General features: G+C 32.4%; 1 protein-coding gene across 1 annotated transcript in view; it reads right to left on the reverse strand.

The window, feature by feature from the left end:
- Window positions 1-941: 941 nt before the first annotated feature.
- Window positions 942-27,790, reverse strand: part of LOC140049675 (uncharacterized) — a 36,489-nt gene continuing 9,640 nt past the window's right edge. Inside the window, exons 4-10 of the mRNA XM_072094623.1 lie at window positions 27,106-27,424; window positions 17,039-18,276; window positions 13,240-13,950; window positions 11,380-11,542; window positions 7,921-9,116; window positions 2,535-3,107; window positions 942-1,151 (exon numbers count right to left, since the gene is read on the reverse strand). Coding sequence (XP_071950724.1) covers window positions 996-1,151; window positions 2,535-3,107; window positions 7,921-9,116; window positions 11,380-11,542; window positions 13,240-13,950; window positions 17,039-18,276; window positions 27,106-27,424 — 4,356 coding nt within the window. The 3' untranslated portion in view covers window positions 942-995. The remainder of the gene's footprint in view (window positions 1,152-2,534; window positions 3,108-7,920; window positions 9,117-11,379; window positions 11,543-13,239; window positions 13,951-17,038; window positions 18,277-27,105; window positions 27,425-27,790) is intronic.

Raw genomic sequence — 27,790 nt, forward strand, 5'->3', positions numbered from 1 at the left:
TTTTTGACAAGAATTGGTATTCGACAAAATGAAGCATGTACTTTCTGTGAAAATGTACCGGAAACACTTCCTCATCTGTTTGTAAGCTGCAAATATGTAAGACCACTATGGTCAAATATAGAACACAAAATTAGTATTTCCTTTAAAAAAATAACTTTTACAATTGATTCAATTTTGTTTGGAGATATTTCACAATGTTTTTCTGTTATTACAATTATTATTCGTACAAAGTATTTAATTTATAAATGTAGAATTGGTAAAACTCTGTCAAGTATTAAGGCTCTAAATATTTATATACGAAATTATTTAATGATGTTAAGGTATATTGCAAGGCAAAATGGAGAATCAAATGATTTTGAGAAACAATGGGTAGACTTTATTAATTTATTGTAATATTAATCTTTTTTACTGCTGGTATAGACACGTCTTTTTGTTTATTTTGTCCTTTTTTTATTTTTTTTCTCTGTGTGAAATATGAATAATAAAAAAAAAAATAATAATAATTATCTATAACTTACGAGTTAATATGAGTATAGCGAGGCATTTAACGAATAGGTTTTCGAGAAACAATCCTCATCAGAAGAAGAAAGAAAACAACGCCTAGCAGTTTGCATATTCGTTAAATGCCTCGCTATACTCATATTAACTCGTAAGTTCGGTGGAAGCATTCATGATTTTTCTATAACTCAATTTAATTAGTAAACAGGCTTAATACATCGGCTGGTTAAAATCAGTACCGAATGTACGAACCAAATTTACTATCGAGTAAACGCGATTTACCGATATTTGCCCTTACGTAAAATTTATAATATAGATTCGTACATTTCAATGTAGGCGTACATGATATACAAAATAACTTATTATAAAACTTGGTTTACAAAATATATTTCTTGGTAATAGTGAAGTTTGTCTCCTGTATGTAAGCCTATTGTTCACATTCATATGGTGTCTCTCCAGTGTATACTCTCAAGTGCTTCTTCAAATTCCCTCTTTCTTTAAATTAATTTCTTTCCACAATGTTCACATTCATAAGGTGTCTCTTCTGTGTGTACTTTCAAGTGGTTTTTCAAATGCCCACTCTGTTTAAATTTCTTTCCACAATGTTCACATTCATAAGGTGTTTCCCCTGTGTGTACTCTCAAGTGCTTTTTCAAATTCCCATTTCGTTAAAATTTCTCTCCACAATGTTCACAGTCATAAAGTGTCTCCCCTGTGTGTACTCTCAAGTGCTTTTCAAATTCCCATTTCGTTTAAATTTCTCTCCACAATGTTCACATTCATAAGGTATCTCACCTGTGTGTACTATCAAGCGCATCTTCAAACTCCCATTTTGGTTAAATTTCTGCTAGCTGGTTTTAAGGGCCGCTAATCCTCTCGGGTCCGCAAAATGCGATCCACTTTGCGGACGTGCGAAACGTTACTTTGTATTTTTGGGGAGGGGAAAATATAGCGTGCTTATCTCGCCCAGTTATGACGATAATTCTAAAAATTTAGAATTTGCACCTCAAAAAGAAATTTCCCAATTGTGCCCAATAATTCATGCCTCGGTTTTTTTTAAGGAGTCCTTGTATAGGCCTACTCGAAAAAGTAATGTAGGGGATAGATACGTACTTGGTTGTAACATACAATACTTCCTTGGATGTTTGATAGGTACAATAAGAAATACTCTAGTCCGATTGACACCGCAAAATTGTATTTTTGTTCGAAGATTAATAAAAAAGAATTTGAATACGTCTACGTTATTAGAAAAAAAACTGTTAAAAAAACTTGTATTGATTAGGAGGCAAACAATGTGCATACATTAGCCAGTGGTGCTAAAACTTATAACCACTGGACTTATCGTAGTTTAGCAAGGAATATATGATGCTTAGGATTCTCAACATATCGTCATTCAAGTGAAGTACATTCAATGTACAGTAATTTCAACATCAGCTGACAAGAATATAGGCAACTTACAAGCATATTAAATTGTATTGCACACTAATTATGTCCCATTAATTACGTAAGGGATAGGACATATTATCGTAATTTACCAAGGAATGATGTTGAGGACTCTCAACATATCATCATCCACGTGAAGTTGTGCAGCTAACATTTTCATTCTAAATCTTACAGTGTTCTAATATTTAAAGTATTCTAAATGTATGTACACAGTTTTAATGAATGTACATTATTATAAATGAATATACAGTGTTTCTAGTGCTAGTATATACAGAATTCTAAATGTATGCATAGTATGGTATTCTTTAATGTAATTTAAAGTACAGTATTCTAAATCTCTTTAAATTTCTTCCCACATTGCTTACATTTTCATAAGGTCTCTCCTGTGTGTATTCTCAAATGCATTTTCAAATTGTTAGCCTATTCGGTTAAATGGCTTCCCACAATGTTCACATTCATAAGGTGTCTCTGCTGTGTTTACTTTCAAATGCATCTTTAAATTCCCACTTTGGTTAAATTTCTTTCCACAATGTTCACATTGATAAGGTGTCTCCTGTGTGTATTCTCAAGTGCGTCTTCAAATTCCCTCTTACATTAAATTTCTTTCCACAATGTTCACATTCATAAGGTTTCTCTCCTGTGTGTATTCTCAAATGATCTTTTAAAGTTCCATTTTGTTTAAATTTCTTTCCACAATGTTCACATTCATAAGGTGTCTCTCCTGTGTGTACTCTCAAATGCATCTTTAAATTCCCATTGTGTTTAAATTTCTTTCCGCACAATTCACATTCATATGGTGTCTCTCCTGTATGTACTCTCAAGTGCATCTTCAAACTCCCACTTTGGTTAAATTTCTTTCCACAATGTTCACATTGATAAGGTGTCTCTCCAGTGTGTATTCTCAAGTGCGTCTTCAAATTCCCTTTTACATTAAATTTCTTCCCACAATGTTCACATTTATATGGTGTCTCTCCTGTGTGTATTCTCAAATGACCTTTCAAATGTCCACTTGTCTCTCCTGTGGGTGTTTTCAAATTCTTCCCGCAATGTTCGTTTGTTGGGTCTCCTTCTTTGTCTATTTTTACTAAATTTGTTTTAAAATCATCTTCACATAATCTTGTCTCGTTATAGTTTTCAAACTCTTTTGTATGTATTCCTAAATGCACCTTCAAATAAATTAACTCAAATTTATCTCCACAATGTTCACATTTGTATTCCATGATGTTTTTCGTTCAATCTTGTAAAAACGTATAACTGCATTAACAGTATCTTTATTATTTTGTGTGAAGAGCTCAGTTATATACTGCAGTTTAACTGCTGGCTGGTTGTAAAGGCGGTAATCCTCCCGGGTCCGCAAAATGCGATCCACTTCGCGGACGTGCGCATTCCTTTGTATTTTTGGGGAGCGGAAAATTATAGTGTAACTACCTCTTTATGACGGATAATTCGCGGCGTTCTAAAAATGGACATCAAAAAGAAATATTATTTTCTTTTCCCAATTATGCCCAATAATCCATGCCTCGGTCTTTTTTAAGGAGTCCTTGTATACTCGAAAAAGTAATGTTGGGGATAGATATTGTAGGTAGGTAGGTAATCAATACAAATTCTCTAGTCCGATTGACAACGCAAAGTTGTATTTTTGTTTGAAGGTTAATAAAAAAGACTTTGAATAGGTCATTATTCTACTTTCGTAGAAAAAACTGTTTAAAAATCAATTTGTGACCTATAAAAAGACAAAATAAACCGTTAAATTCAACCAAAACCCATCAATTTGAGTATTTTTTGCTTTAAATTTCAAGGTACTATAAGTTTTTTCAGCTCAAATTGTTGGTCAAAGTGAATCCACTATTATGTGACATTAAAATTATTATAAAAAAAGGGGACAATCTATCTTTAATATCAAAAATACATTATTATTATTTAAATTTATTTATTAAAACAAACTTGTAGTGGCAGTAAAAGCTAAATTGTTACAATATTTATACAAAATATAAAATGAATTAAAAGTTAAAACAAACATATTTAAACATCAAGAATAAAAAAAAAATAAAAGCAGGTTTTCATTAGAACGTACAGTCAGCCTATTGCACGCAAGTTGTATAACATGAATGGAACATAAAAAAGGTAACAAGAACATCATATACATTGTATTCATACAAAAGTGACGGTAGTTCGCGGTGCAGCTGGGTTACATTTTCCTCATATTACACAACCTTTCATTTTTTTTTTGTCTTGTGTGAGTTCTTCTCACGTTTATTTAAATTCTCATTGATGAATATATTATATACATATAAGTACATTTTGTGACAATTAAAAGTAAGTGTTTAGAGTAGTTAAAATACCGGTATATTTACATAATAAGATGCCAGAATTCATTATTAACCATATATTTTCTCATTTAAAATTTTAGATACGATGTTAATTAAAATGTAGAAATGAAAAATGGCGGTAAAATACATGATTAAAATTGTCTTGTTAAACTATCTTATTCGTGATCTTATTTGTGTTCAAGTTTGTGTTCGAGTAGAGAGGCTATAAACTCAGGGGAGGAAAATGTAGTATCCTCCCTTTTCACCAAGATAAGATGGATGGTATGAAAAAAAGAGGAATGCAGTAGGTTGAAAGTTAGTTATTTAGAATGATAGCATGAAATGGTATATTTAATGGAAACCGTAAGGTTAGAGTCCATACACGGTGCAAGTCCAAGATGCAATTTTGGCTCTGTGTGTATGTGAGACGCTTCATACCCGATGTCATCTTAGTACAACTACTACTTACAATTTGTATTTACGGTAAAACATATTATAGTAGTATAGAAGTATATATATTGAACAAATACACATACCTATAGATTAAATTGACATGTATACGATATAAAATAATGCAAATATAGAAAGATATATATGTTAAACAAATACCAATACATACAGATTATATTGACATGCTACATGTATTTGAACTATTGTCATCTTAAAAAGGTTTACTGTATGTGATGCTTATAAACAGATTTTACGTTGATATGCAGGATTTGTGTCCATTATGATAAGGTAAGAAAGAAAAAGGAATCGATAAAATAATTAAATTATTAACATCAAGTCTTTAGACAGTTTTAATAATTTATCTTTTAGGTTATTCGTCCATTTCTTCTGAGCCTTATGTAAATTATTCATAAATTCATTTGTTAATAAATGCTTTAATTCATAGTAAAATAATCTCCAAATTATTTTGATTCCTGATTTTGTTTCTTTTCTTTTCTTATTACTAAACACGATTTATAGATGCAAAAAGTAAATATTGAAATAAGTTCATTTACAGTTTTCGTTTCCGATCCTTTAACAATATTACGCCAGGTTATATCAATTTTTTGTACAAAACAGTTTGAGATCAAAAACTTAAATACAATCCATATAGTCCGGTGGCAGGAGGGGGGATATCACCACCCGAAAGGGGACAAATTGCCATCCAACTTTTCTAGACCAGAATTTTCCGTAGATTACGAATATGGAAGGTAATCGATCAGGATAGGAAGCGTTTCGAGATATAAGGGGTCAAAGTTCAAAATTGACCAATATAAAAACATGCTATATCTCTGGAAATTCTGGGCGTAGTGAGATAATTTTGGTGTCAAATTGTTCACAATGTATATGTTTATATTAGCTCTAACAGAAATTTCTTTGAAAAATTGACCGGAAACCCCATTGTTAGCAATTTTGACCTTTGACCTCTTTTTGCTATATCCAAGTAACGGCAGGTCGGAGAGAATTAAAAATAGGAGCAAATTGTTCCCAAGATATACATTTATATTCAGTATAACAGATGATAATGCTTGAAAATGACCGGAAGTGTGGTTATTAACCTTTGACATAATTGAATAAAAACATAAATTAATAAATATTTGTCGTAAGGAGCCAATTGTGGTGTCAAATTGTTCACAATATATATGTTTATACTTGCCATAATGAAACTCTTTTTCAAAAAGTGACTGAAACAGTAATTTTAACCTTTGACCTGTTTTTCTCATCTAAATAACGACATGGCACAGAGATTTCTAACGGCAAATTGTTTATAATAGATATTTTTATTCAATCTAATAGATTATACTGTTTGAAAAATACAAGTGTGATTATTGCCTTTAAATCCTGTACCTAAGAGCCTATCAGGGCGGATTTAATTCAAAGATGTGTGGAAGGGGAATAATACTATTACTATACAGTACAATGTCTTTCAGAAATATTTGAGCAATTTCAATCAGGTATCCACGAATCTCCAATAAACGGAATGTACGGCTCATAGAGAATTCAGAAGTTACACTTGGTTCATTTTGGCAAATCCATATGGGTTCCTTTTAAAAGGATTGAGAGTGCACAGACAGGCTTTTCCCATGGCTTAATATTGGAACCTACAGTTTTAGTTACCCGATATATTTCTAACACAGTAACTTATGTAGCCAAATGCATTGATCCGATACAGGAGCCAAATGTAGAACTGAACATACAGTAGAGAACCACAGAAGGGTTTAAATAGATGACCTGCTGTTGTTTCATTTTAGGCAAAATCCAAATCGGTTCCTTAAGGATCGAGAGTGCACAGGCAGCTTTATTCCATGTGCCTGTCTATATAAACCCACATTGTCATCCCTTATATTTCCATTATGAGGCTTAATGTCCATGGATGACCGTCCCTTGGGTTAACTTGGGATAAAACATAACATTTTGTCTTAAATGTAAGTTTTTATTTGGTTTTAAATGCAAATTGTGTGATTGGTTAATATTGACATTTGACCTTTAATTGCAAAGTATTTGTTTTATAAGGCGACTGAATAACACCATACAATACCTATAACCATACAAATATATTAAAAGACCAAATTGAACTTTAATAAACTGGTTATAATACATATGTATATAATACATTGTTATAATTGGTCAATTTTAAACTTTGACCCCTTATCTCTTCCTATTCGCTTCCTATCCTGATCGAAGTCTGATTTGATTAAATACAGTATTATAATTATATTAATCAAAATTATAATGAAATAACATAACTTTACTAATCAAATAATTTGATTACTTGTAAAACCATCAATATCATAGTTTGGACAACTTTGCATTTATTTGTTAACTAATACGCGTATTAAAATGTTGACCTTTGACCTTATGTCAACTGATGAAATTGACCTTATGTCAACTGATGAAATGATGTATTCGCTCTTTTACATTGCGTATGATTGATTAACAGAATGAGAAAACATCCAATTTTGATTAAATATTAGTTTTTATTTGGTTTTATAGGTACGTTCTATGATTGGTCAATATTGACATTTGACCCTTAATCACAAAGGATTTTTTTTTTCATAAGGTGATTGAATAGACACTTATAATCATAAAAATGTAATAAAAGACCAAATTGTGCTTCAATAAATTTGTTATAATACATATACATAATACATTGTTGTAATTGGTCAATTTTGAACTTTGACCCCTTATATCTCGAAAACGCTTCCTATCCTGATCGATTACCTTCCATATTCGTAATCTACGGAAAATTCTAGTCTAGAAAAGTTGGATGGCAATTTGTCCCCTTTCGGGTGGTGATTCCCCCCTCCTGCCACCGGACTAATATGGGTTTAATCTTATTACATGAAAATAACAAATGTTTTTCATTTTCAATTTCACTATTACATCTTTCACATATGTCATTTATTGAAAGTTTCCAAATTTTTAACTTACTTTTACACGCAAGAATACGATGTAGTAGTTTGAAATTGAATTGCGCGACTTTTGTGATATGTGTCATAGAAAACACCTTGTTATACCATACGGTATCCCATGCAAAAGTGTAATTTTGAAATTCTATCTCCCATTTTTCTTGTGTTATAGGAGTTGATATTATATTTTCCACAAATAAATTATAAAATAGTTTTGCATTAAGTTGTTTTGTATGAAGCTAAAAGCAATCGGTGTTTGTTTGATTATTTACATGTTCACCATTCAAAATAATTTCCTTCCATGATTGTGGTATAGCATTCATTAGCCCTATATATTCAATTAATCCATTTTGTTTCTGTGATAGTAATGGTAACACTTCATTCATTGGTAATAATATATTCTCCTTAATTATGTCATTCATTGTTCTAAAGCCTGCATCAAGCCAAACTTTGAAATAGATTGACTTTCCATTTAACTGTATACATTTATTTTCCCACAATTGTTGGTTTTTAACGTCTTCAATGTTTTGTGGGTCAGACCAGTTAAAGTTGTTAATATTAACTATAGCAATTATCATTTCTCTATAGAAAACAGGCAATAGTTTTAGATCAGAATGCTCTTCATTGTTAATTTGAGTGATATTAACAGTATACTTAATAGGGTGCATAAAATAACTCGGTATACATTTCCATTTTCCTGGATCTGGGCTAAGGAGTCGCTTAACCCAGTTTAACTTCAATGCTTTGACTTTTGCATTCAAATTAATCATATTTAAACCACCTTTATCTGTTTTTCTATTGAGTGTGGTTCTTTTAATCTTTTCTCGTCTACCACTCCACATAAAACTATATATTATCTTTTCCACCTTGGGCAAGATATATTTTGGTACGGTTATAATGCTAGCATTGTATATTAGTTTAGATATGGCTAGGGTTTTAATTATAATAATTTTTCCAAAGAACGTAAGATTTCTTCTTTTCCATAATCTTAAGATATTTTCTAAAGAAATAATCTTATCGTCCCAGTTTTTCTTTTCACATAATTTGTTATCGTATCCAACATAAATTCCTAGAAACTTTACAGGTTTCTTTGTCCATGCAATATTACATGGTTCTGACATATTATGTTTACTCGCACCAATCCACATACCATTTGTTTTTCCTTTGTTCAATCTTAAACCTGATATTCTACAGAATAGCTCAATCTCATGTAAAAAGCAGATTAACGATTCTTTATCTTTTGTAAAGATGATAGTATCGTCTGCAAGCTGAGCTATCTTAACAGTACATTCTTCATCATTTATTTTTGGCAATTCAATTCCTTTACATAGGGGATTGTTCCGTATGTTACAGGCCATCAATTCAACTACCAATATAAATAACAAGGCCGATAAAGGACACCCTTGTCTTATTCCACGTTCCATATTAATGCTTTCCGACATCCAACCATTATTTACCATTATACTTTCTGTATCAGTATATATTACTTTAATCCATTTAATAAAAGAAGGACCAAATCCAAATTTTGTTAGCGTTTTTAACATTAAATTTCTGTTTACCGAATCAAACGCTTTTGCAAAATCCAGGAAAATTAAGGCGCCGGGTTTGTTTTTGATATTAGTAAAATAAAGTATATCTTCTACAAGTCTTATGTTTTCACCACCAAATCTTCCAGTAATGTAACCTTTTTGATCAGAATGTATAATAGTTGATATTACTTTTTGTAATCTGATTGATAGAACATGAGCTAATATCTTATAATCTACATTAATGAGTGTGATAGGTCGCCAGTTTTCTAACTTCTCTCTTTGTCCACTTTTGAAAAGTAATTGAATTATACCTCTCCTTTGTGAATTTGAAAGTATGTTGTTGTGATAATTATAGTTCAGAGCTGTACACAGCATTTCTTTTATATGGTCCCAAAACTTTCTGTAAAATTCAACACTCAAGCCATCAGATCCTGGGCTTTTATTAAGGTGCATTTTTAAAACAGCATTTGTGCATTCATCAACTGATAATAATCCCTCACATTTAGTATAGTCATCAATTGAAAGTTTGCTTACATTTGATCTGTGTAAGTACTTTCATGCTGCAGGGTAAGTAAGATATAATGGCATGGGGTCAACGGGTTATTTAATTTACTTGCAAAGTCATAGCATTAGCTTTGGCCGTCGTTAAGCCAGGGACATGGTAATACATTGAAAAGACACTAATTATGTGCATGAATTAGCCAGTGGTGCTAAAACCTTTGACCGCTGGACTTATTGTAGTTTACCAAGGAATATACAATGTTGGGGATTCTCAACATATCGTCATTCACGTGAAGTTGTGCAACTAATTTCCATGACGTTTACAATTGCGCAACGTGACTCTTATTAAACTGTTAAACCTTAAATGAATCGGGTATATTCTACTTTACTTCCAGAGAGGACAAACAAGTGAGATGTATTGGATAAGTTAAACAAAAGTTAAATAAAACCAAGAGTAACTATTACTTATATCTAAAACATATCCGATGTAAAACTAATTACAATAGTGAAACAGTAACAATTACTTCTGCAAAAAGAAATCATATACATGTTTGTTTGATAAAGGGGGTCTTAAGGTTTGATTTTAAAAAGAATTTGCAGATTTAAGTTTAGAAGTTGGTTACAAAGAAATTGAACAGCAAGCATATTATGTGAGGTACAAGTAATGGTATGTAGAGGCTGTATTCTAAATATAGGTACACAGTTTTAATGAATGTAAAAGGTGAGTCCCGTGTTCTCTGAACGTAGGGGAATGAGCTGTTAGGAGCTCATTGTACTAAGCCTCGGCATTATGTGGTAGGGTGGCCAGTTCCTTTCCACGCCGCCTTTTTTCTCCCTAGTATTTTCAACCAGGTACTCATTTACAGCTGAGTGGACTGGGAGTTGTCGGGAATTGAACCCGGGTCTATCTTAATGAATGTACATTATTATAAATGAAAATACAGTATTTCTAGTGCAGTGTTCTAAATGTATGCATAGTACTGTATCTAAATGTATTTACAGTACAGTATTCTAAATTTCTTTAAATTCTTTCCCACAATGTTCACAATGCTTACATTTTCATAAGGTCTCTCCCGTGTGTATTCTCAAACGATTTTCAAATTGTTATTCGGTTAAATTTCTTTCCACAATGTTCACATTCAACTAAAGGTGTCTCTCCAGTATGTATTTTTAAGTGCATCTTTAAACTCTCACTTTGGTTAAATTTCTTTCCACACTTTTCACATTCATATGGTGTCTCTCCTGTGTGTACTCTTAAGTGCGTTTTCAAATGGCTATTCTTATAAAATTTCTTTCCACAATGTTCCCATTCATATGGTGTCTTTCCTGTGTGTACTCTCAAATGCGTCTTCAAACTCCCATTTTGTTTAAATTTCTTCCCACAATGTTCGCATTTCATATGGTGTCTCTCGTGTGTGTATTCTCAAATGCATCTTCAAATTCCCATTTAGTTTAAATTTCTTCCCACAATGTTCGCATTCATATGGTGTCTCTCGTGTGTGTATTCTCAAATGCATCTTCAAATTCCCATTTAGTTTAAATTTCTTCCCACAATGTTCGCATTCATATGGTGTCTCTCGTGTGTGTATATTCTCAAATGCATCTTCAAATTCCCATTTAGTTTAAATTTCTTTCCACAATGTTCACATTCATAAGGTGTCTCTCTTGTGTTTATTCTCAAATGATCTTTCAAATGCCTACTTGTCTCTCCTGTGGGTGTTTTCAAATTCTTCCCGCAATGTTCATTTTCGTTTGTTGGGTCTTCTTCTTTGTCTATTCTCACTAAATTTGTTTTAAAATCATCTTCACATAATCTTGTCTCGTTGTAGTTTTCACACTCTTTTGTATGTATTCCTAAATGCACCTTCAAATAAAATAACTCAAATTTATCTCCACAATGTTCACATTTGTATTCCATGATGTTTTTCGTTCTTGTAAAAACGTATAACTGCATTAACAGTATCTTTATTATTTTGTGTGAAGAGCTCAGTTATTTACTGCAGTTTAACTGCTGGCTGGTTGTAAAGGCGGTAATCCTCCCGGGTCCGCAAAATGCGATCCACTTCGCGGATGTGCGCATTCCTTTGTATTTTTGGGGAGCGGAAAATTATAGTGTAACTACCTCTTTATGACGGATAATTCGCGGCGTTCTAAAAATGGACATCAAAAAGGAATATTATTTTCTTTTCCCAATTATGCCCAATAATCCATGCCTCGGTCTTTTTTAAGGAGTCCTTGTATACTCGAAAAAGTAATGTTGGGGATAGATATTGTAGGTAGGTAGGTATTGTAATCAATAAAAATTCTCTAGTCCGATTGACAACGCAAAGTTCTATTTTTGTTTGAAGGTTAATAAAAAAGATTTTGAATAGGTCACTATTCTACTTTCGTTAAAAAAAAATGTAAAAAATCAATTTGTGACTTATAACAAAAACAAATAAACCGTTACATTCAACCAAAAACCCAAGCCCATCAATTTGAGTATTTTTTTGCTTTAAATTATAGTTTTTATTCAGGTACTATAAGTTTTTTCAGCTCACATTTTTGGTCAAACTGAATCCACTATTATGTGACATTAAAAGGGCATACGCCCTATTAAATATAAAAAAAAGTATAGGCTAAAACATTATTTTTCAGGACAATATATCTTTAATACAAAAAATACATTATTATTATTTAAAGTTCATTTATTAAAACAAACTTGTAGTGGCAGCAAAAGCTAAATTGTTACAATATTTATAAAATATATAAAATGAATTAAAAATATTAAAAGTTATAACAAACATCAAAAACATATTTAAACATTAAGAATAACAAAAATTAAAGGCTGGTTTTAATTAGAATGTACAGTCAGCCTATTGCACGCAAGTTGTATAACATGAATGGAACATAAAAAAGGTAACAAGAACATCATAGACATTGTATTCCTACAAAAGTGACGGTAGTTCGCGGTGCAGCTGGGTTACATTTTCCTCATATTACACAACCTTTCATGCTGCAGGGTAAGTAAGATATAATGGCATGAGGTCAAGGGGTTATTTAATTTACTTGCAAAATCATAGCATTAGCTTTGGCCGTCGTTAAGCCAGGGACATGGTAATATATTGAAAAGACACTAATTATGTGCATGAATTAGCCAATGGTGCTAAAACCTTTGACCGCTTGACTTATTGTAGTTTACCAAGGAATATACAATGTTGGGGATTCTCAACATATCGTCATTCACGTGAAGTTGTGCAACTAATTTTTATGACGTTTACAATTGCACAACGTGACTCTTAAACCTTAAAAGAATCGGGTATATTCAACTTTACTTCCAGAGAGGACAAAACAAGTTAGACGCATGGATTGAAACTATTATTATTACTATTAATAATACTTACTGTTATTCTGTATAGAAAACTTACTAGCATATTATTAAATAAAACCAATAGTAACTATTACTTATATCTATAACATATCATACATACTACGGTAACTAGCGAAAACAAGAACAATTACTTCTGCAAAAAGAAAGCATATACATGTTGGTTTGATAAATGTGTACAGTACAGTATTCTAAATCTCTTCTGTGTGTACTCTCAAGTGCCTTTTCAAACTCCCATTTTGTTTAAATTTCTTCCCACAATGTTCGCATTCATATGGTGTCTCTCGTGTGTGTATTCTCAAATGCATCTTCAAATTCCCATTTAGTTTAAATTTCTTCCCACAATGTTCGCATTCATATGGTGTCTCTCGTGTGTGTATTCTCAAATGCATCTTCAAATTCCCATTTTGTTTAAATTTCTTTCCACAATGTTCACATTCAAAAGGTGTCTCTCCTGTATGTACTCTTAAGTGCCTTTTCAAATGGCTATTCTTATAAAATTTCTTTCCACAATGTTCACATTCAAAAGGTGTTTCTCCTGTATGTATTCTCAAATGCATTTTCAAATGCCCATTTCGTTTAAATTTCTTTCCACAATGTTCGCATTCATATGGTGTCTCTCGTGTGTGTATTCTCAAATGCATCTTCAAATTCCCATTTTGTTTAAATTTCTTTCCACAATGTTCACATTCATAAGGTGTCTCTCTTGTGTCTATTCTCAAATGATCTTTCAAATGCTTACTTGTCTCTCCTGTGGGTGTTTTCAAATTCTTCCCGCAATGTTCATTTTCGTTTGTTGAGTCTTCTTCTTTGTATATTCTCACTACATTTGTTTTAAAATCATCTTCACATAATCTTGTCTCGTTGTAGTTTTCACACTCTTTTGTATGTATTCCTAAATGCACCTTCAAATAAATTAACTCAAATTTATCTCCACAATGTTCACATTTGTATTCCATGATGTTTTTCGTTCAATCTTGTAAAAACGTATAACTGCATTAACAGTATCTTTATTATTTTGTGTGAAGAGCTCAGTTATATAGGCCTACTGCAGTTTAACTGATGGCTGGTTGTAAAGGCGGGAATCCTCCTGGGTCCGCAAAATACAATCCCCTTCGCGGACGTGCGGCATTCCTCCCTTTGTATTTTTGTGGTGCGGAAAAATATAGCGTGACTATCTCTTCATGACGGATAATTCGCAGCGTTCGATTGACAACACAAGGTTGTATTTTTGTTTGAAGGTTAATAAAAAAAATACTTGGAATAGGTAATTATTCTACTTTCGTAGAAAAAAAAACTGTTAAAAATAAATTTGTGACTTTTAAAAAGACAAAATAAACCGTTAAATTCAACCAAAAACCCATCTATTTTAGTATTTTGTTGCTTTAAACTATAGTTTTTTTCAGGTACTAGGCCTATAACATTTTTCAGCTCAAATTTTTGGTCAAAGTGAATCCACTATTATGTGACATTAAAATGGCATAAGCCTTATTATAAAAAAAGTAGACAAGAAAGTGCTATGACTCTTATATTGTATTGAACACTAATTATGTCACATTAAGTAGGGATAGGACTGTCTCACAATTTGTTGGTCCTGTATTTATTTTTCAGCTGGGTTAATTTTTTCTCATATTATACAACGTTTCATGCGGTGGGGTTTGTAAGAGATAATGGCATGGGGACAACAGGTTATTTAATTTACTTGCAAAGTCATAGCATTAGCTTTGGCCGTCGTTAGGCCAGGGACATTGTTTCTTGGTAATATATTGAAAAGACACTAATTCCCCACCCCGTCCTAATGTTGGGTCTTATCTCAAATATTTAAATTTGTTGATGACATTCACACATGTATCACAGGCACAATCTCAAATAATTATGAGAGCACTTACAGGATTGGTGATCACAACTTAATTAATTGGTGCATGGAGTAATAATTATTACTCCATGATTGCTGTGATAGAAATTGTCTGAAGATAAATGGATAGATGAGAAAATGTCATAGCATACTAACATGTATGCGAAAGCCAACCAAAGACTGTACTTTTTTAAATATAAAATTAACTGTGCAACTTTTATTAATTAGGAGGCAAACAATGTGCATACATTAGCCAGTGGTGCTAAAACCTGACTACTGGACTTATCGCAGTTTACCAAACAGTAACGATGTTGAGGGTTCTTAACATATCGTCATTCACGTGAGGTTGCTAACATTTTCATGACGTTTACAATTGCGCAACGTGACTATTTGAGTATATTCTACTTTACTTCCGGAGAGGACAAAACAAGTGAGACGCATTGGATTGAAACTATTAACAACATTTTCATTTAATATCAAATTATAAAATAATGTACAGTAGTTTCAACATCATCTGACATGTATAGGAAACTTACTAGCATATTCTATTTAAAAATTAAATAAAAGATAAAAAAACCAAGAGTAACTATTACTTAATATCTATAACATATCCGATGGAAAACTAATTACAATAGTGAAACAAGAACAATAACTTCTGCAATTAAGATTTGATTTTAAAAAGAATTTGCAGATTTAAGTTTAGAAGTTGGTTAAAAATAAATTGAACAGCAAGCATAATATGTAAGGTACAACAAATGTATGTACAGGCTGTATTCTAAATGTAAACACAACATTCTAACTTTCACAGCGTTCTAATATTTACAGTATTCTAAATACATATACACAGTTTTAATGAATGTACATTATTATAAAGAAATGTACAGTATTTCTAGTACAAGTAATGTACAGTGTTCTAAATGTATGCATAGTACTGTATTCTAAATGTATTTACAGTACAGTATTCGAAATCTCTTTAAATTTTCTTCCACAATGTTCACATTCATAACTTAAGGTGTCTCTCTTGTGTGTATTATCAAATGATCTTTCAAATTCACACTTGTTTTAAATTCCTTCCCAAAATGTTCACATTCAGAAAGTGTCTCTCCTGTGTGTACTTTCAAGTGCTTTTTCAATTTCCCACTTTCTTTAAATTTCTTTCCACAATGTTCACATTCATACTTGGTTTCTCTCCTGTATGTATTCTCAAATGATCTTTCAAACGGCTATTCTGTTTAAATTTCTTCCCGCAATGTTCACATTCATATAGTGTCTCTCCTGTGTGTATTCTCAAGTGCTTTTTCAATTTCCCACTTTCTTTAAATTTCTTTCCACAATGTTCATTTTCGTTTGTTGGGTCTTCATCTTTGTCTATTCTCACTAAATTTGTTTTAAAATAATCTTCACATAATCTTGTCTCGTTGTAGGTTTCACACTCTTTTGTACGATAATTAACAGACATTTGTGTATCAACTTTAAAAAAAATTCACATGGACTCACTCTGGAGAAACCCCCAGCTGGAATTCAGTTGGTTTTGATCAAAAAAAGAAAATTTTAAAATGTATTCTACAGAAGGTACCTATGCTGAGCACCGACTGGTAATGAGGTACAAGTATGCCCATTTACATTCCTAGAGGACATTGGGTTATCCAATTTCCTGTAAAGGGTTATCACTGTGAAAGAATCCCCTTGTCACATATGTATTCCTAAATGCACCTTCAAATAAATTAACTCAAATTTATCTCTACAATGTTCACATTAGTATTCCAGGATGTTTTTCGCACAAGCAGCATTTCTTTGTATCTTTGGGGTTAAACAGGGTTATATCGGGTGGTTAAAATCAGTAACGAAAGTATGAACCAACTTTATATACCATCGAGTAAACATTGTAGAAGTAACGCCAATTTACCGAATTTTGCTCTTACGTAAATTTATATATAGATTCGTACATTTCAATGTACATAATATACAAAATATAACCACAACAACTTATTATACAACTTGTTTACAAATATCAAAAATATATTTCTTGGTGATAGTGAGTTGTTTCTCCTGTATGTAGGCCTATTGTCAGATGCGTTATCAAATCGCCTTTTTGTTTAAATTGCTTTCCACAATGTTCACATTCAAAAGGTGTCTCTCGTGTGTACTTTCAAGTGCGTTTTCAAATTCCCACTTTGGTTAAATTTCTTTCCACAATGTTCACATTCATATGGTGTCTCTCCTGTGTGTACTCTCAAGTGCATCTTCAAATTCCCATTTTGTTTAAATTTCTTTCCACAATGTTCACATTCATATGGTGTCTCTCCTGTGTGTACTCCTCTCAAGTGCATCTTCAAACCCCAATTTTGTTTAAATTTCTTTCCACAGTGTTCACATTCATATGGTGTCTCTCCGGTGTGTATTCTCAGATGGTTTCTCAAATTTCCCATTTCTTTAAATTTCTTCCCACAATGTTCACATTCATATGGTGTCTCTTCTGTGTGTACTTTCAAGTGCATTTTCAAATTCCCACTTTCTTTAAATTTTTTCCCACAATGTTCACATTCATATGGTGTCTCTCCTGTGTGTATTCTCAAGTGATTTTTCAAATTCCCACTTTGGTTAAATTTCTTTCCACAATGTTCACATTCATATGGTGTCTCTCCTGTGTGTACTCTCAAGTGCATCTTCAAATTCCCATTTTGTTTAAATTTCTTTCCACAATGTTCACATTCATATGGTGTCTCTCCTGTGTGTACTCCTCTCAAATGCATCTTCAAACTCCAATTTTGTTTAAATTTCTTTCCACAATGTTCACATTCATATGGTGTCTCTCCGGTGTGTATTCTCAGATGGTTTCTTAAATTCCCAACTTCTCTAAATTTCTTCCCGCAATGGGCACATTCATATGGTGTCTCTCCTGTGTGTACTTTTATGTGAGTTTTCAAATGCCCACTGTGCTTAAATTTCTTACCACAATGTTCACATTCATATGGTGTCTCTCCTGTATGTATTCTCAAATGTCTTTTAAGATTGCTATTATGGTTAAATTTCTTCCCACAATGTTCACATTCATATGGTGTCTCTCCTGTGTGTATTCTCAAATGTCTTTTAAGATTGCTATTATGGTTAAATTTCTTTCCACAATGTTCACATTCATAAGGTGTCTTTCCTGTATGTATTCTCAAGTGATCTTTCAAATGTCCACTTGTCTCTCCTGTTTTAAAATTCTTCCCGCAATGTTCATTTTCGTTTGTTTTAAAATCATCTTCATATGAAGTTGTCTCGTTGTAGTTTTCACACTCTTTTGTATGTATTCCTAAATGCACCTTCAAATAAATTAACTCAAATTTATCACCACAATGTTCACATTTGTATTCCATGATGTTTTTCGTTCAATCTTGTAAAAACGTAGGGCCTATAACTGCATTAACAGTGTCTTTATTAGTATTTTGTGTGAAGAGCTCACAGTTATATTATATTAGCCTAGGTATGGCATCACAAAACCGGCGTAGGCCTCTAGGAGGAGGCTAGGCCTAGTAGTGTCGGAAATAATCATTTTTTAGATTTTTATTTATTCGTAATCTATATTTAATAAACTTTAAAATAAGCCGTTGTTTATTAAAATTTGTTTATTATATGAAGAGTTATTAATGAAAACATACCAGTCACTTTCTAGCTCAGGAATTCTTCATTTTGAAAAAAATCAACAATGAAGTAGCAACGCTCCCTCCGATTACCTGCCTGGGCCTCCTCCTACTAGCTAGCCTAGGCCTAGGCCTATAGGCCTAGCCCGCCGATCAAGGCGACAAGACTCTTTGTTAAAACTCGCTATTCTTCTCAATAACGGCAAACTAGTCGAAAATATATCACTGTGTGGTACATAATATTACAATAATTATGAATAAAAATAACGATTAAATTCCTAAATATTCACAAAATGTTGAAAAGTTCATTCCAGAAACTACTACGGTGGAAGCCAAGCTGTTTTCATCGTCAACAAAAGCGTCAGCCAATCAGAGAGCGTAATTTATCTCTATAGCCAATCATCCAAGGATTCAGCATTTCTTGTTAACAATTTCAACAACCTAACACCTTTTTATTTATTTTTTTATATCGGTGGCACACATTATCAGTTAATGGTGCATCCATTTTACAGACAAAATACAAATAACATAAGCTACAAAGTTCTAAATACTAACACATAACACCTTAATAAAACCAATTTCCATTGGCTAGATTTTAAAAAATCCCTTAGGTTGTTACAAATTATGGCAGGGCAGCAGTAACTGTACTTAGCAGTTTCTAATTTAAACAAGAAATATTTCTTACAAAAAACGCTGCTCGCTTATTGGACGGAACAGTTTTAAGAGCAGTTGTCTATAAATATCGACCTAAAGGTGGCCAAGTAAAAAAAATAGATTTTCTTTAAAATTTGCACAATGAAAGTTGGTTGAAACATGCACAGATAAAAATATTGTTGATATCTGTATCTTGTTGCCATAGTAACGGCCATTTTAAAAATTACAGCATTTTCGAAATGTAGAGTAGACATTACGCTATACATTGATATAAAGAATTAAATGTTTGAACAAGAAAAACTGTACTTATGGCTATTTTTTATCATACCCTACCCAAAATTGTTTAATAATCTAGAACTCAGTGTTTTGTTAACTTGTGTCCGTACATACAATTCATAGCTGTAAACATGTGCATAACGATGCTTAAATGAATCAGAGTATAGGCTTCATATATTATATATGAGAATTGTAGGCCCATAGTCCGGTGGCAGGAGGTGCGAAAGGGGACAACATTTTCCATCCAACTTTTCTACACCAGAATTTTTCGTCGGTTATGAATATGGAAGGTAATCGATCAGGATAGGAAGCGTTTTCCAGATATAAGCGGTCAAAGTTCAAAATTGACCAATTACAACAATGTATATGTATTATAACAAATTTATTGAAGCACAATTTGGTCTTTTATTTGCATTTTTATGATTATAGGTATCTATTCAATTACCTTATGAAAAAAATCCCTTTGTGATTGAGGGTCAAATGTCAAAATGCCAAAAACTACTATTAAACAAAAATTGGATGTTTTCTCATTCTGTTAATCAATCATACGCAATGTAAAAGAGTGAATACATCATTTCATCAGTTGACATAAGGTCAATTTCATCAGTGGACATAAGGTCAGAGGTCAAATCAATATAATTATAATACTGTAATTAATCAAATCAGAGATAAAATGTTACCCTGACCTTAAATAAAATAAACGGTTAAAGCGCAACTTATAAAATTCATTTTGCAGAACATGGTTGCAGGCTTGCAATATTCATTTTGAGGCAATATAAATAATAAACTATATGATTTGATCTGCTTTGTTTATGAACAACAAATAGTACAACTAGTACGTCCAGAATATGTACATACCAACCTCAGTAAATAGATTAATCCAGAACCCATGTACATGTAATGATTTTCTGGACTATCCAAACACCAGCCGGTGCACCAAAAGGGCATATTCTTGTATTGCTATCATTAAAATGATTCTAAAAGAGGTGATTAATGATGTTTTGAATTCTTTGAATAATATGTACGGTTTCAAATGGAAATATTACAATAATAAGCAGTGTCCTACTAAACATTAAAATTTCTAGTGTCTTTTACAAAATATAAACATTTTCAAAAACATTGACCCAATTTATTTTTCGTCAGCGATAAAGCATTACAGCTTCGTATAATATAAGCATTTTTGGCTACAGATTTCATAATAATAAGTTTAAATATAATAAATCGAACGAACAAGAGTCAACTTTACACAAGAAAATACTAATCTTATTTAATATAATATATATTTTTTTATGAAAGTCTGTGTAAACAAAATGCTCTGTAAGCAGCGCATTCATTCATGTACAAATTCATTGGTGTCTCAACTCATCATCTCAAGTGCGTTTTTTTCCACTTTTTTCTTATGCAGGTAGATACTGCAGTACAACAATTGTTATGCCTGTGCCCAATAATACTTTACGAAAGGAGGAAGAAATCCGGCCCTATTTTTGATGGATATAATAGAAAATAAAGAATTGGACGCCGCCATCTTAAAAGAATGGTACGAATGTAAAGGGGATTTGTGTTTTGTATGTAACATTAGGGTTGAGGGATGGTGAAGAGAGTGGGTGCAAAGAGGAACAATTTTTAAATATATTCTTTATCCATTCAGTAACGAAATATTAATTGTGTTCATGTTTTACAAATAATAGGCCTAACACTAAACACAGTAAAACATTGCGATTTAATACTTTGATTGAAATATAGTACATTGCATGTAACGATACACCACTACACCCCTGTTCGGGGAAAATCGTAAATTCCCTTTAATCGTCAATAAATAATTATCTAACTCAACTTAATTAGTAGGCCTATTGGTTATCAATTGTTTCTTAGAGCCAATTCATACTTAAAAGTTGGTTCCTACCACCAAAGTTGTTCTGCCTTTAGGGCATTTGATCCTTCGTAGTGTAGGCCTTTCCTGCTGATCCTATATATACTGGCTTTACAACGCTACTCATGCCATAAAAGGGGTGGGGGAGGGGGGGGGGGAGGCTGGTGGTGGTTTAACTGCAATAAAAAAGTTGATCATATTATTGTGTGCGGGTATTTTTTCAAGATGCACATCCATTAGACAGTGTATACCACGATCGGAAAACACCCATATTTGGGGAAAATTGAACCTAAATTCGTTTTAAATGTCATAACTAATTACCTAACTCAATTTCATTAGTAAACAGGGTTACATCGGGTGGTTAAAATCAGTAACGAAAGTACGAACCAATATATATATATTTATATATCATCGAGTAAACATTCTAGAAGTAACGCGCGATTTACCGAATTTGCTCTTACGTAAATTTATATATAGATTCATACAATTCAATGTACATGATATACAAAATATTACCACAACAACTTATTATATAACTTGCTTACAAATATCAAAAATCTATTTCTTGGTGATAGTGAGTTGTTTCTCCTGTATGTAGGCCTATTGTCAGGTGCATTTTCAAATCGCCTTTTTGTTTAAATTTCTTTCCACAATGTTCACATTCATAATGTGTCTCTCGTGTGTACTTTCAAGTGCGTTTTCAAATTCCTACTTTCTTTAAATTTTATCCCACAATGTTCACATTCATATGGTGTCTCTCCTGTGTGTATTCTTATGTGATTTTTCAAATTCCCACTTTGGTTAAATTTCTTTCCACAATGTTGACATTCATATGGTGTCTCTCCTGTGTGTATTCTCAAATGCACCTTTACATTCCCACTTTCATTAAATTTCTTCCCACAATGTTCACATTCATAAGGTGTCTCTCCAGTGTGTACTCTCAAGTGCGTTTTCCACATTTCTTTCCTGTGTGTACTCTCACGTGTGTTTTCAAATGGCTATTCTTATTAAATTTCTTTCCACAATGTTCACATTCATATGGTTTCTCTCCTGTGTACTCTCAAGTGCATCTTCAAACTCCCACTTTGATTAAATTTATTTCCACAATGTTGACATTCATATGGTGTCTCTCCTGTGTGTATTCTCAAATGCACCTTTACATTCCCACTTTCATTAAATTTCTTCCCACAATGTTCACATTCATAAGGTGTCTCTCCTGTGTGTACTCTCAAGTGTGTTTTCAAATGGCTATTCTGATTAAATGTCTTTCCACAATGTTCACATTCAAAAGGTGTCTCTCCTGTATGTATTCTCAAATGCATCTTCAAATTCCCATTTCGTTTAAATTTCTTTCCACAATGTTCACATTCATAAGTAACAGTATCTTTATTATTTTGTGTGAAGAACTCACAGACTGCAGTTTAATGCTAGCTGGTTGTTGTAAAAGGCGGTAATCCTCCCGGGTCCGCAAAATGCGATCCACTCGCGGACGTGCGCGAGCGACATTCCATTGTAATTTTGGGGAGGGGAAAAATATAGCGTGAATCTTTAATGGAGATTTTGCACCTAAAAAAAAGGAATATTATTTTCTTTTCCCAATTTTGCACAATAACATAAAATACTTCCTTCCTTAAAAAATACTCTTGTCCGATTGACAACGCAAAGTTGTATTTTTCTTTGAAGACTTTGAATAGGTCATTATTCTACTTTCGTAGAAAAGACCTGTTAAAAATTAATTTGTGACTTATAAAAAGACAAAATAAACCGTTAAATTCAACCAAAAGCCCAACTCCATCAATTTGAGTATTTTTTGTTTTAAATTATAGTTTTTTCCAGGGAATAAAAGTTTTTTCAGCTCAAATTGTTTGTCAAAGTGAATCCACTATTATGTGACATTAAAATGGCATAGGCCCTATTATAAAACAAGAAATATTTCTTACAAAATACGCTGCTCGCTTATTGAAAAATATTTTTTATTTCAAATGTTTTTGAATGTGTCATTTTATTGTCACATAGGCCTAATAGTTATTTTACCTGAAAAAATGTAATTTAAAACAACACATACTTAAAGACCCCTTCCCTGCAATTTTGGACGTTTTTTGGAAAATAATACATATATATCACTTTAAAAACATTAAACCATGTCATTCCTTGTCTTAAATGTACGTTTTATGGTAAATTATGATAAAAAGTGAGAAACAATGCACTACCTAGTAGCTCGCGGCGATCGACCTCTCGTTGGACGGTCTTAGGCCTAGCCTAGTTAGGCTTAGTTTTGTAGGCCTAGCTGGTAAACATCGGTAACGTACGAACATCGTACACTAGCTATATACCTAGCCTGACGTTGTATAGTTGCTGCATTAATTGTCTTTCTATTTTTGCCAGACTCCGTTGATACAAATTGGGGAAAACCCGGTATTTTCGCTGAAAAGTTAGGAGTCTTCCATTTGTTTTGGCCTCACGATCAATCGAAAAGTGGGCGAATTACAGGTGAAAAACAAAAATATCAATCCGCGCGCAATGCATTTTGGGATTTATAGCGGGCCGCTATAATTATTAGAATCGACTTATTTTTCACATTTTTAACCGTTTAAAGACGAAAAAAGTTATCGCAATAGGACCATATAGTATTATTTTTACATTAAATATAGTTTGTGATCTTAAATTAGATCTAAAAAACGTAGGGAAGGGGGCTTTAAATTGTCTGTCAGACAATGGTTTTTGGGGTTCTTTTCTCTTTTTATATGTGAATAAATATTATTTTTTTGTTACAGAAGTGAATACTCAATTTCTGTCACTTTAGTTAATTTATTGCTAAGGTCAAGTCTGGGGGTCACTTCATCACCCTAGATATTTCAAGTTTGAAGTATCCTATTACAAACAGACTGTTTAGATAATAATTCAATGAATATCTGACAGTGAATTACAGTCAAAAGTCAGTATTACAGTCAAATGGGACTCATAAATACCAGAAATGCTTTGGGATTTGTAATTTTAGCATGACATGTCCTAATAGACTCTTTTTCCAGACGTTTTTGGGTCTAGCACCTGGAAATCTATAAATTATAGTGGAGTTTCCATTTTCGCAAAACTGACAACTGATTGAGTAGTCCTAATGGGACGTAGCAGGCTAGAGCAGCCATGTAAAACATTATTTTCAGGGGTAAAATATCTTTAATATAAAAAATATTATTATTATTGAAGGTTTATTTATTTAAAATCATAGCATTAGCTTTGGCTGTTGTTAAGCCAGGGACATTGTTTCTTGGTAATATATTGAAAAGACACCAATTCCCCAACCCCCGCCCTAATGTTGGGTCTTATATAAAATAGTTAAATTCGCAGATGACATTCACACATGTATCACAGGCACAATCTCTAACAATTATGAGAGCACTTACAGGATTGACGATCACAATTTAATTAATTGGTGCATGGAGTAATTATTACTCCATGATTGCTGTGATAGAAGTTGTCTGAACATAAATGGATAGATGACAAAATGTCATAGAATACTAACACCGACATGGTGTATGCGAAAGCCACCCAAAGACTGTACTTATTTTTATAAACTTAACTGTAACGTTTATTAATTAGGAGGCAAACAAGGTGCATACATTAGCCAGTGGTGCTAAAACCTTTGAACACTGGATTTATCGTACAACGAATAACGATTCACATCAAGTTGTGCAGTTAACATTTTCAAGACGTTTACAATTGCGCAACGTGACTCTTTCGGGTATATTCTACTTTACTTCTGGAGAGGACAAAACAAGTGAGACGCATTGGATTGAAACTATTAACAACGTTTTCATTTAATATCAAATTATAAAATAATGTACAGTACTGTAGTTTCAACATCAGTTGACATGTTTATAGCAAACTTACTAGCATATTCTATTTAAAAATTAAATAAAAGTTAAGTAGAACCAAGAGTAACCATTACTTAATATCTATAACATATCCAATGCAAAACTAATGATACAATGATAAAACAAGAACATTAACAATTACTTCTGCAAAAGAAATCATATGTTTGTTTGATTTGATTTTAAAAAGAATTTGCAGATTTAAGTTTAGAAGTTGGTGACAAAGAAATTGAACAGCAAGCATAATATGTGAGGTACAACTAATGGTATGTACAGGCTCAGCTGTATTATAAATGTATGTACACAGTTTTAATGAATGTACATTATTATAAAGGAATGTACATTCTAGTGCAAGTAATGTACAGTGTTCTAAATGTCTGCATAGTACTGTATTCTAAATGTATTTAGAGTAAATCTCTTTAAATGTCCTCCCACAATGTTCACAATGCTTAATACATGGGGCTTACATTTTCATAAGGTCTCTCCTGTATGTATTCTCAAATACATTTTTGAATTGTTATTCGGTTAAATTTCTTTCCAAAATGTATTTTCAAACTCCCACTTTCTTTAAATTTCTTTCCACAATGTTCACATTCATATGGTGTCTCTCCTGTGTGTATTCTCAAGTGCGTCTTCAAACTCCCACTTTGTTTAAATTTCTTCCCACAATGTTCACATTCATATGGTGTCTCTCCTGTGTGTATTCTCAAGTGCACATTCAAACTCCCACTTTGGTTAAATTTCTTTCCACAATGTTCACATTCATATGGTGTCTCTCCTGTGTGTATTCTCTAGTGCGTTTTCAAATCACTATTCCGTTTAAATTTCTTCTCACAATGTAAATAGGCCTATTGTTAATTAAAAATTTAAAAGTGTAGCTTCCAAATTAATTATTATTACATTAAGTATTCACTATCTAAGAGCCTATTAAACATGTGCGTCACCCAATGTGTAGCCAAAACATTATTTACACCCCTAAATATACAATCGCGTATTCTGTAATTTTACTGATGCTATTCAATTGTTGTTTGACATTCATCGCGGAGGCGAAATACATTCGCCAATTTGGTTCAACAAATTACACAAGAAACTCAATTCGTGAAAATAAAAGGTCAAGAAATAGTTACAATTTTTGACTTTACAGTAAGTATGTGTTTAAAATCTCAATTGTCACATTGTCTCGCCTGTGTGTAGTCTCAAATGTGCTTTTTCGAATTCGCACTTTCTTTAAATTTCTTTCCACAATATTTCTTATGGTACTGTCTCTCCCGTGTGTGTTCTCAAATGGTTGTTTAAATGGTCATTTCGTTTAAATTTGTTTCCACAATTTTCACATTCATTAGTGTCTCTCCTGTGTGTACTCTAAAGTAATTTTTGAATTTTCCACTTGTTTTCAGTTTCTTTGCACAATGTTTACATTCATATCACTTCAATTTCTTTTTATTTCGGAAATATCATCCATATTAATAAACGTATAAACAGAAAAAAATAAATAAAAAATCGTAAACTCTAAACTTAAGTATATAGAATGCTTCTCCATCTACAATACATTTTGAAGTTATGGAGCATATTTTTGTAAACACAAGCAACAAGGATGTTACCACTATTCAACATACGTTGCATAAAACCATAGGTAGATTTTTGCATGTACTCATTAAAAGAAGGGACACCATGTTCAATAAACATTGCACTGGCACTACTACTTCTAGAGACATTAAGTATACGGCGCAGAGCATTATTGTAACATACATTAAGAGATCTAATATTCTTCATACGATAGTTACACCAAAGGGCTGCACAATACATATTAATACAGTAAGATCTAAAGAGACAACATTTAACATTGGTAGAGCATTTCATAAATTTGCGATTGAGTGAGTTGCTTCTAATACATAAAGATCTGTACTGACTTTGAATGTCAGCCTCATCACTGTAATCACACATAAGAATATGACCAAGGTAGGTACCTTTCTCAACATAAGCAAGTTTGTTACCAAAAAGTTTAGTAATAGAATTACCTTCAAATTTGCAAGTACGAGGACAGAAACGCATACAAAAAGATTTCTTATCATTAAATAAAACATCATTCTCTTTCGAAAACTCTTCACAAACATGTACCAATTTCTGGAGACCAGCAACTGAGGGGGCAAGTAGAACAAGATCATCCGCATAACTAAGATGATTCAAGATAATGTTTCTACATTGGCAACCGTGGCACAAACCACTTGTCTACAATTAAGAGTACTAATATATAAGTTATAAAGGAGAGGGGACATAACCCCACCCTGTCTAACTCCATTAGATACTGTAAATGCATTTGAAACAGAGTTTCCCCAACGTATCACAAAACTCTGTTTCTCATACCAACATTTGAGCAATTTAATAATACAAAGATTAATACCATTGTTAATGAGCTTATATCACATATGGTATCTCTCCTCTGTGTATTCATAAATGCATTTTCAAATTCACATTTTGTTTAAATTTCTTCGAAGAATATTCACATTCATAAGGACGTGTCTCTCCTGTATGTATTCTCAAATGTCTTTTTAAAAGCTCAGTTTGTTTAAATTTCTTTCTATAATGTTCACATTC

This window comes from Antedon mediterranea, chromosome 5, assembly GCF_964355755.1.
Source record: "Antedon mediterranea chromosome 5, ecAntMedi1.1, whole genome shotgun sequence".
Lineage (NCBI taxonomy): Eukaryota > Metazoa > Echinodermata > Crinoidea > Comatulida > Antedonidae > Antedon > Antedon mediterranea.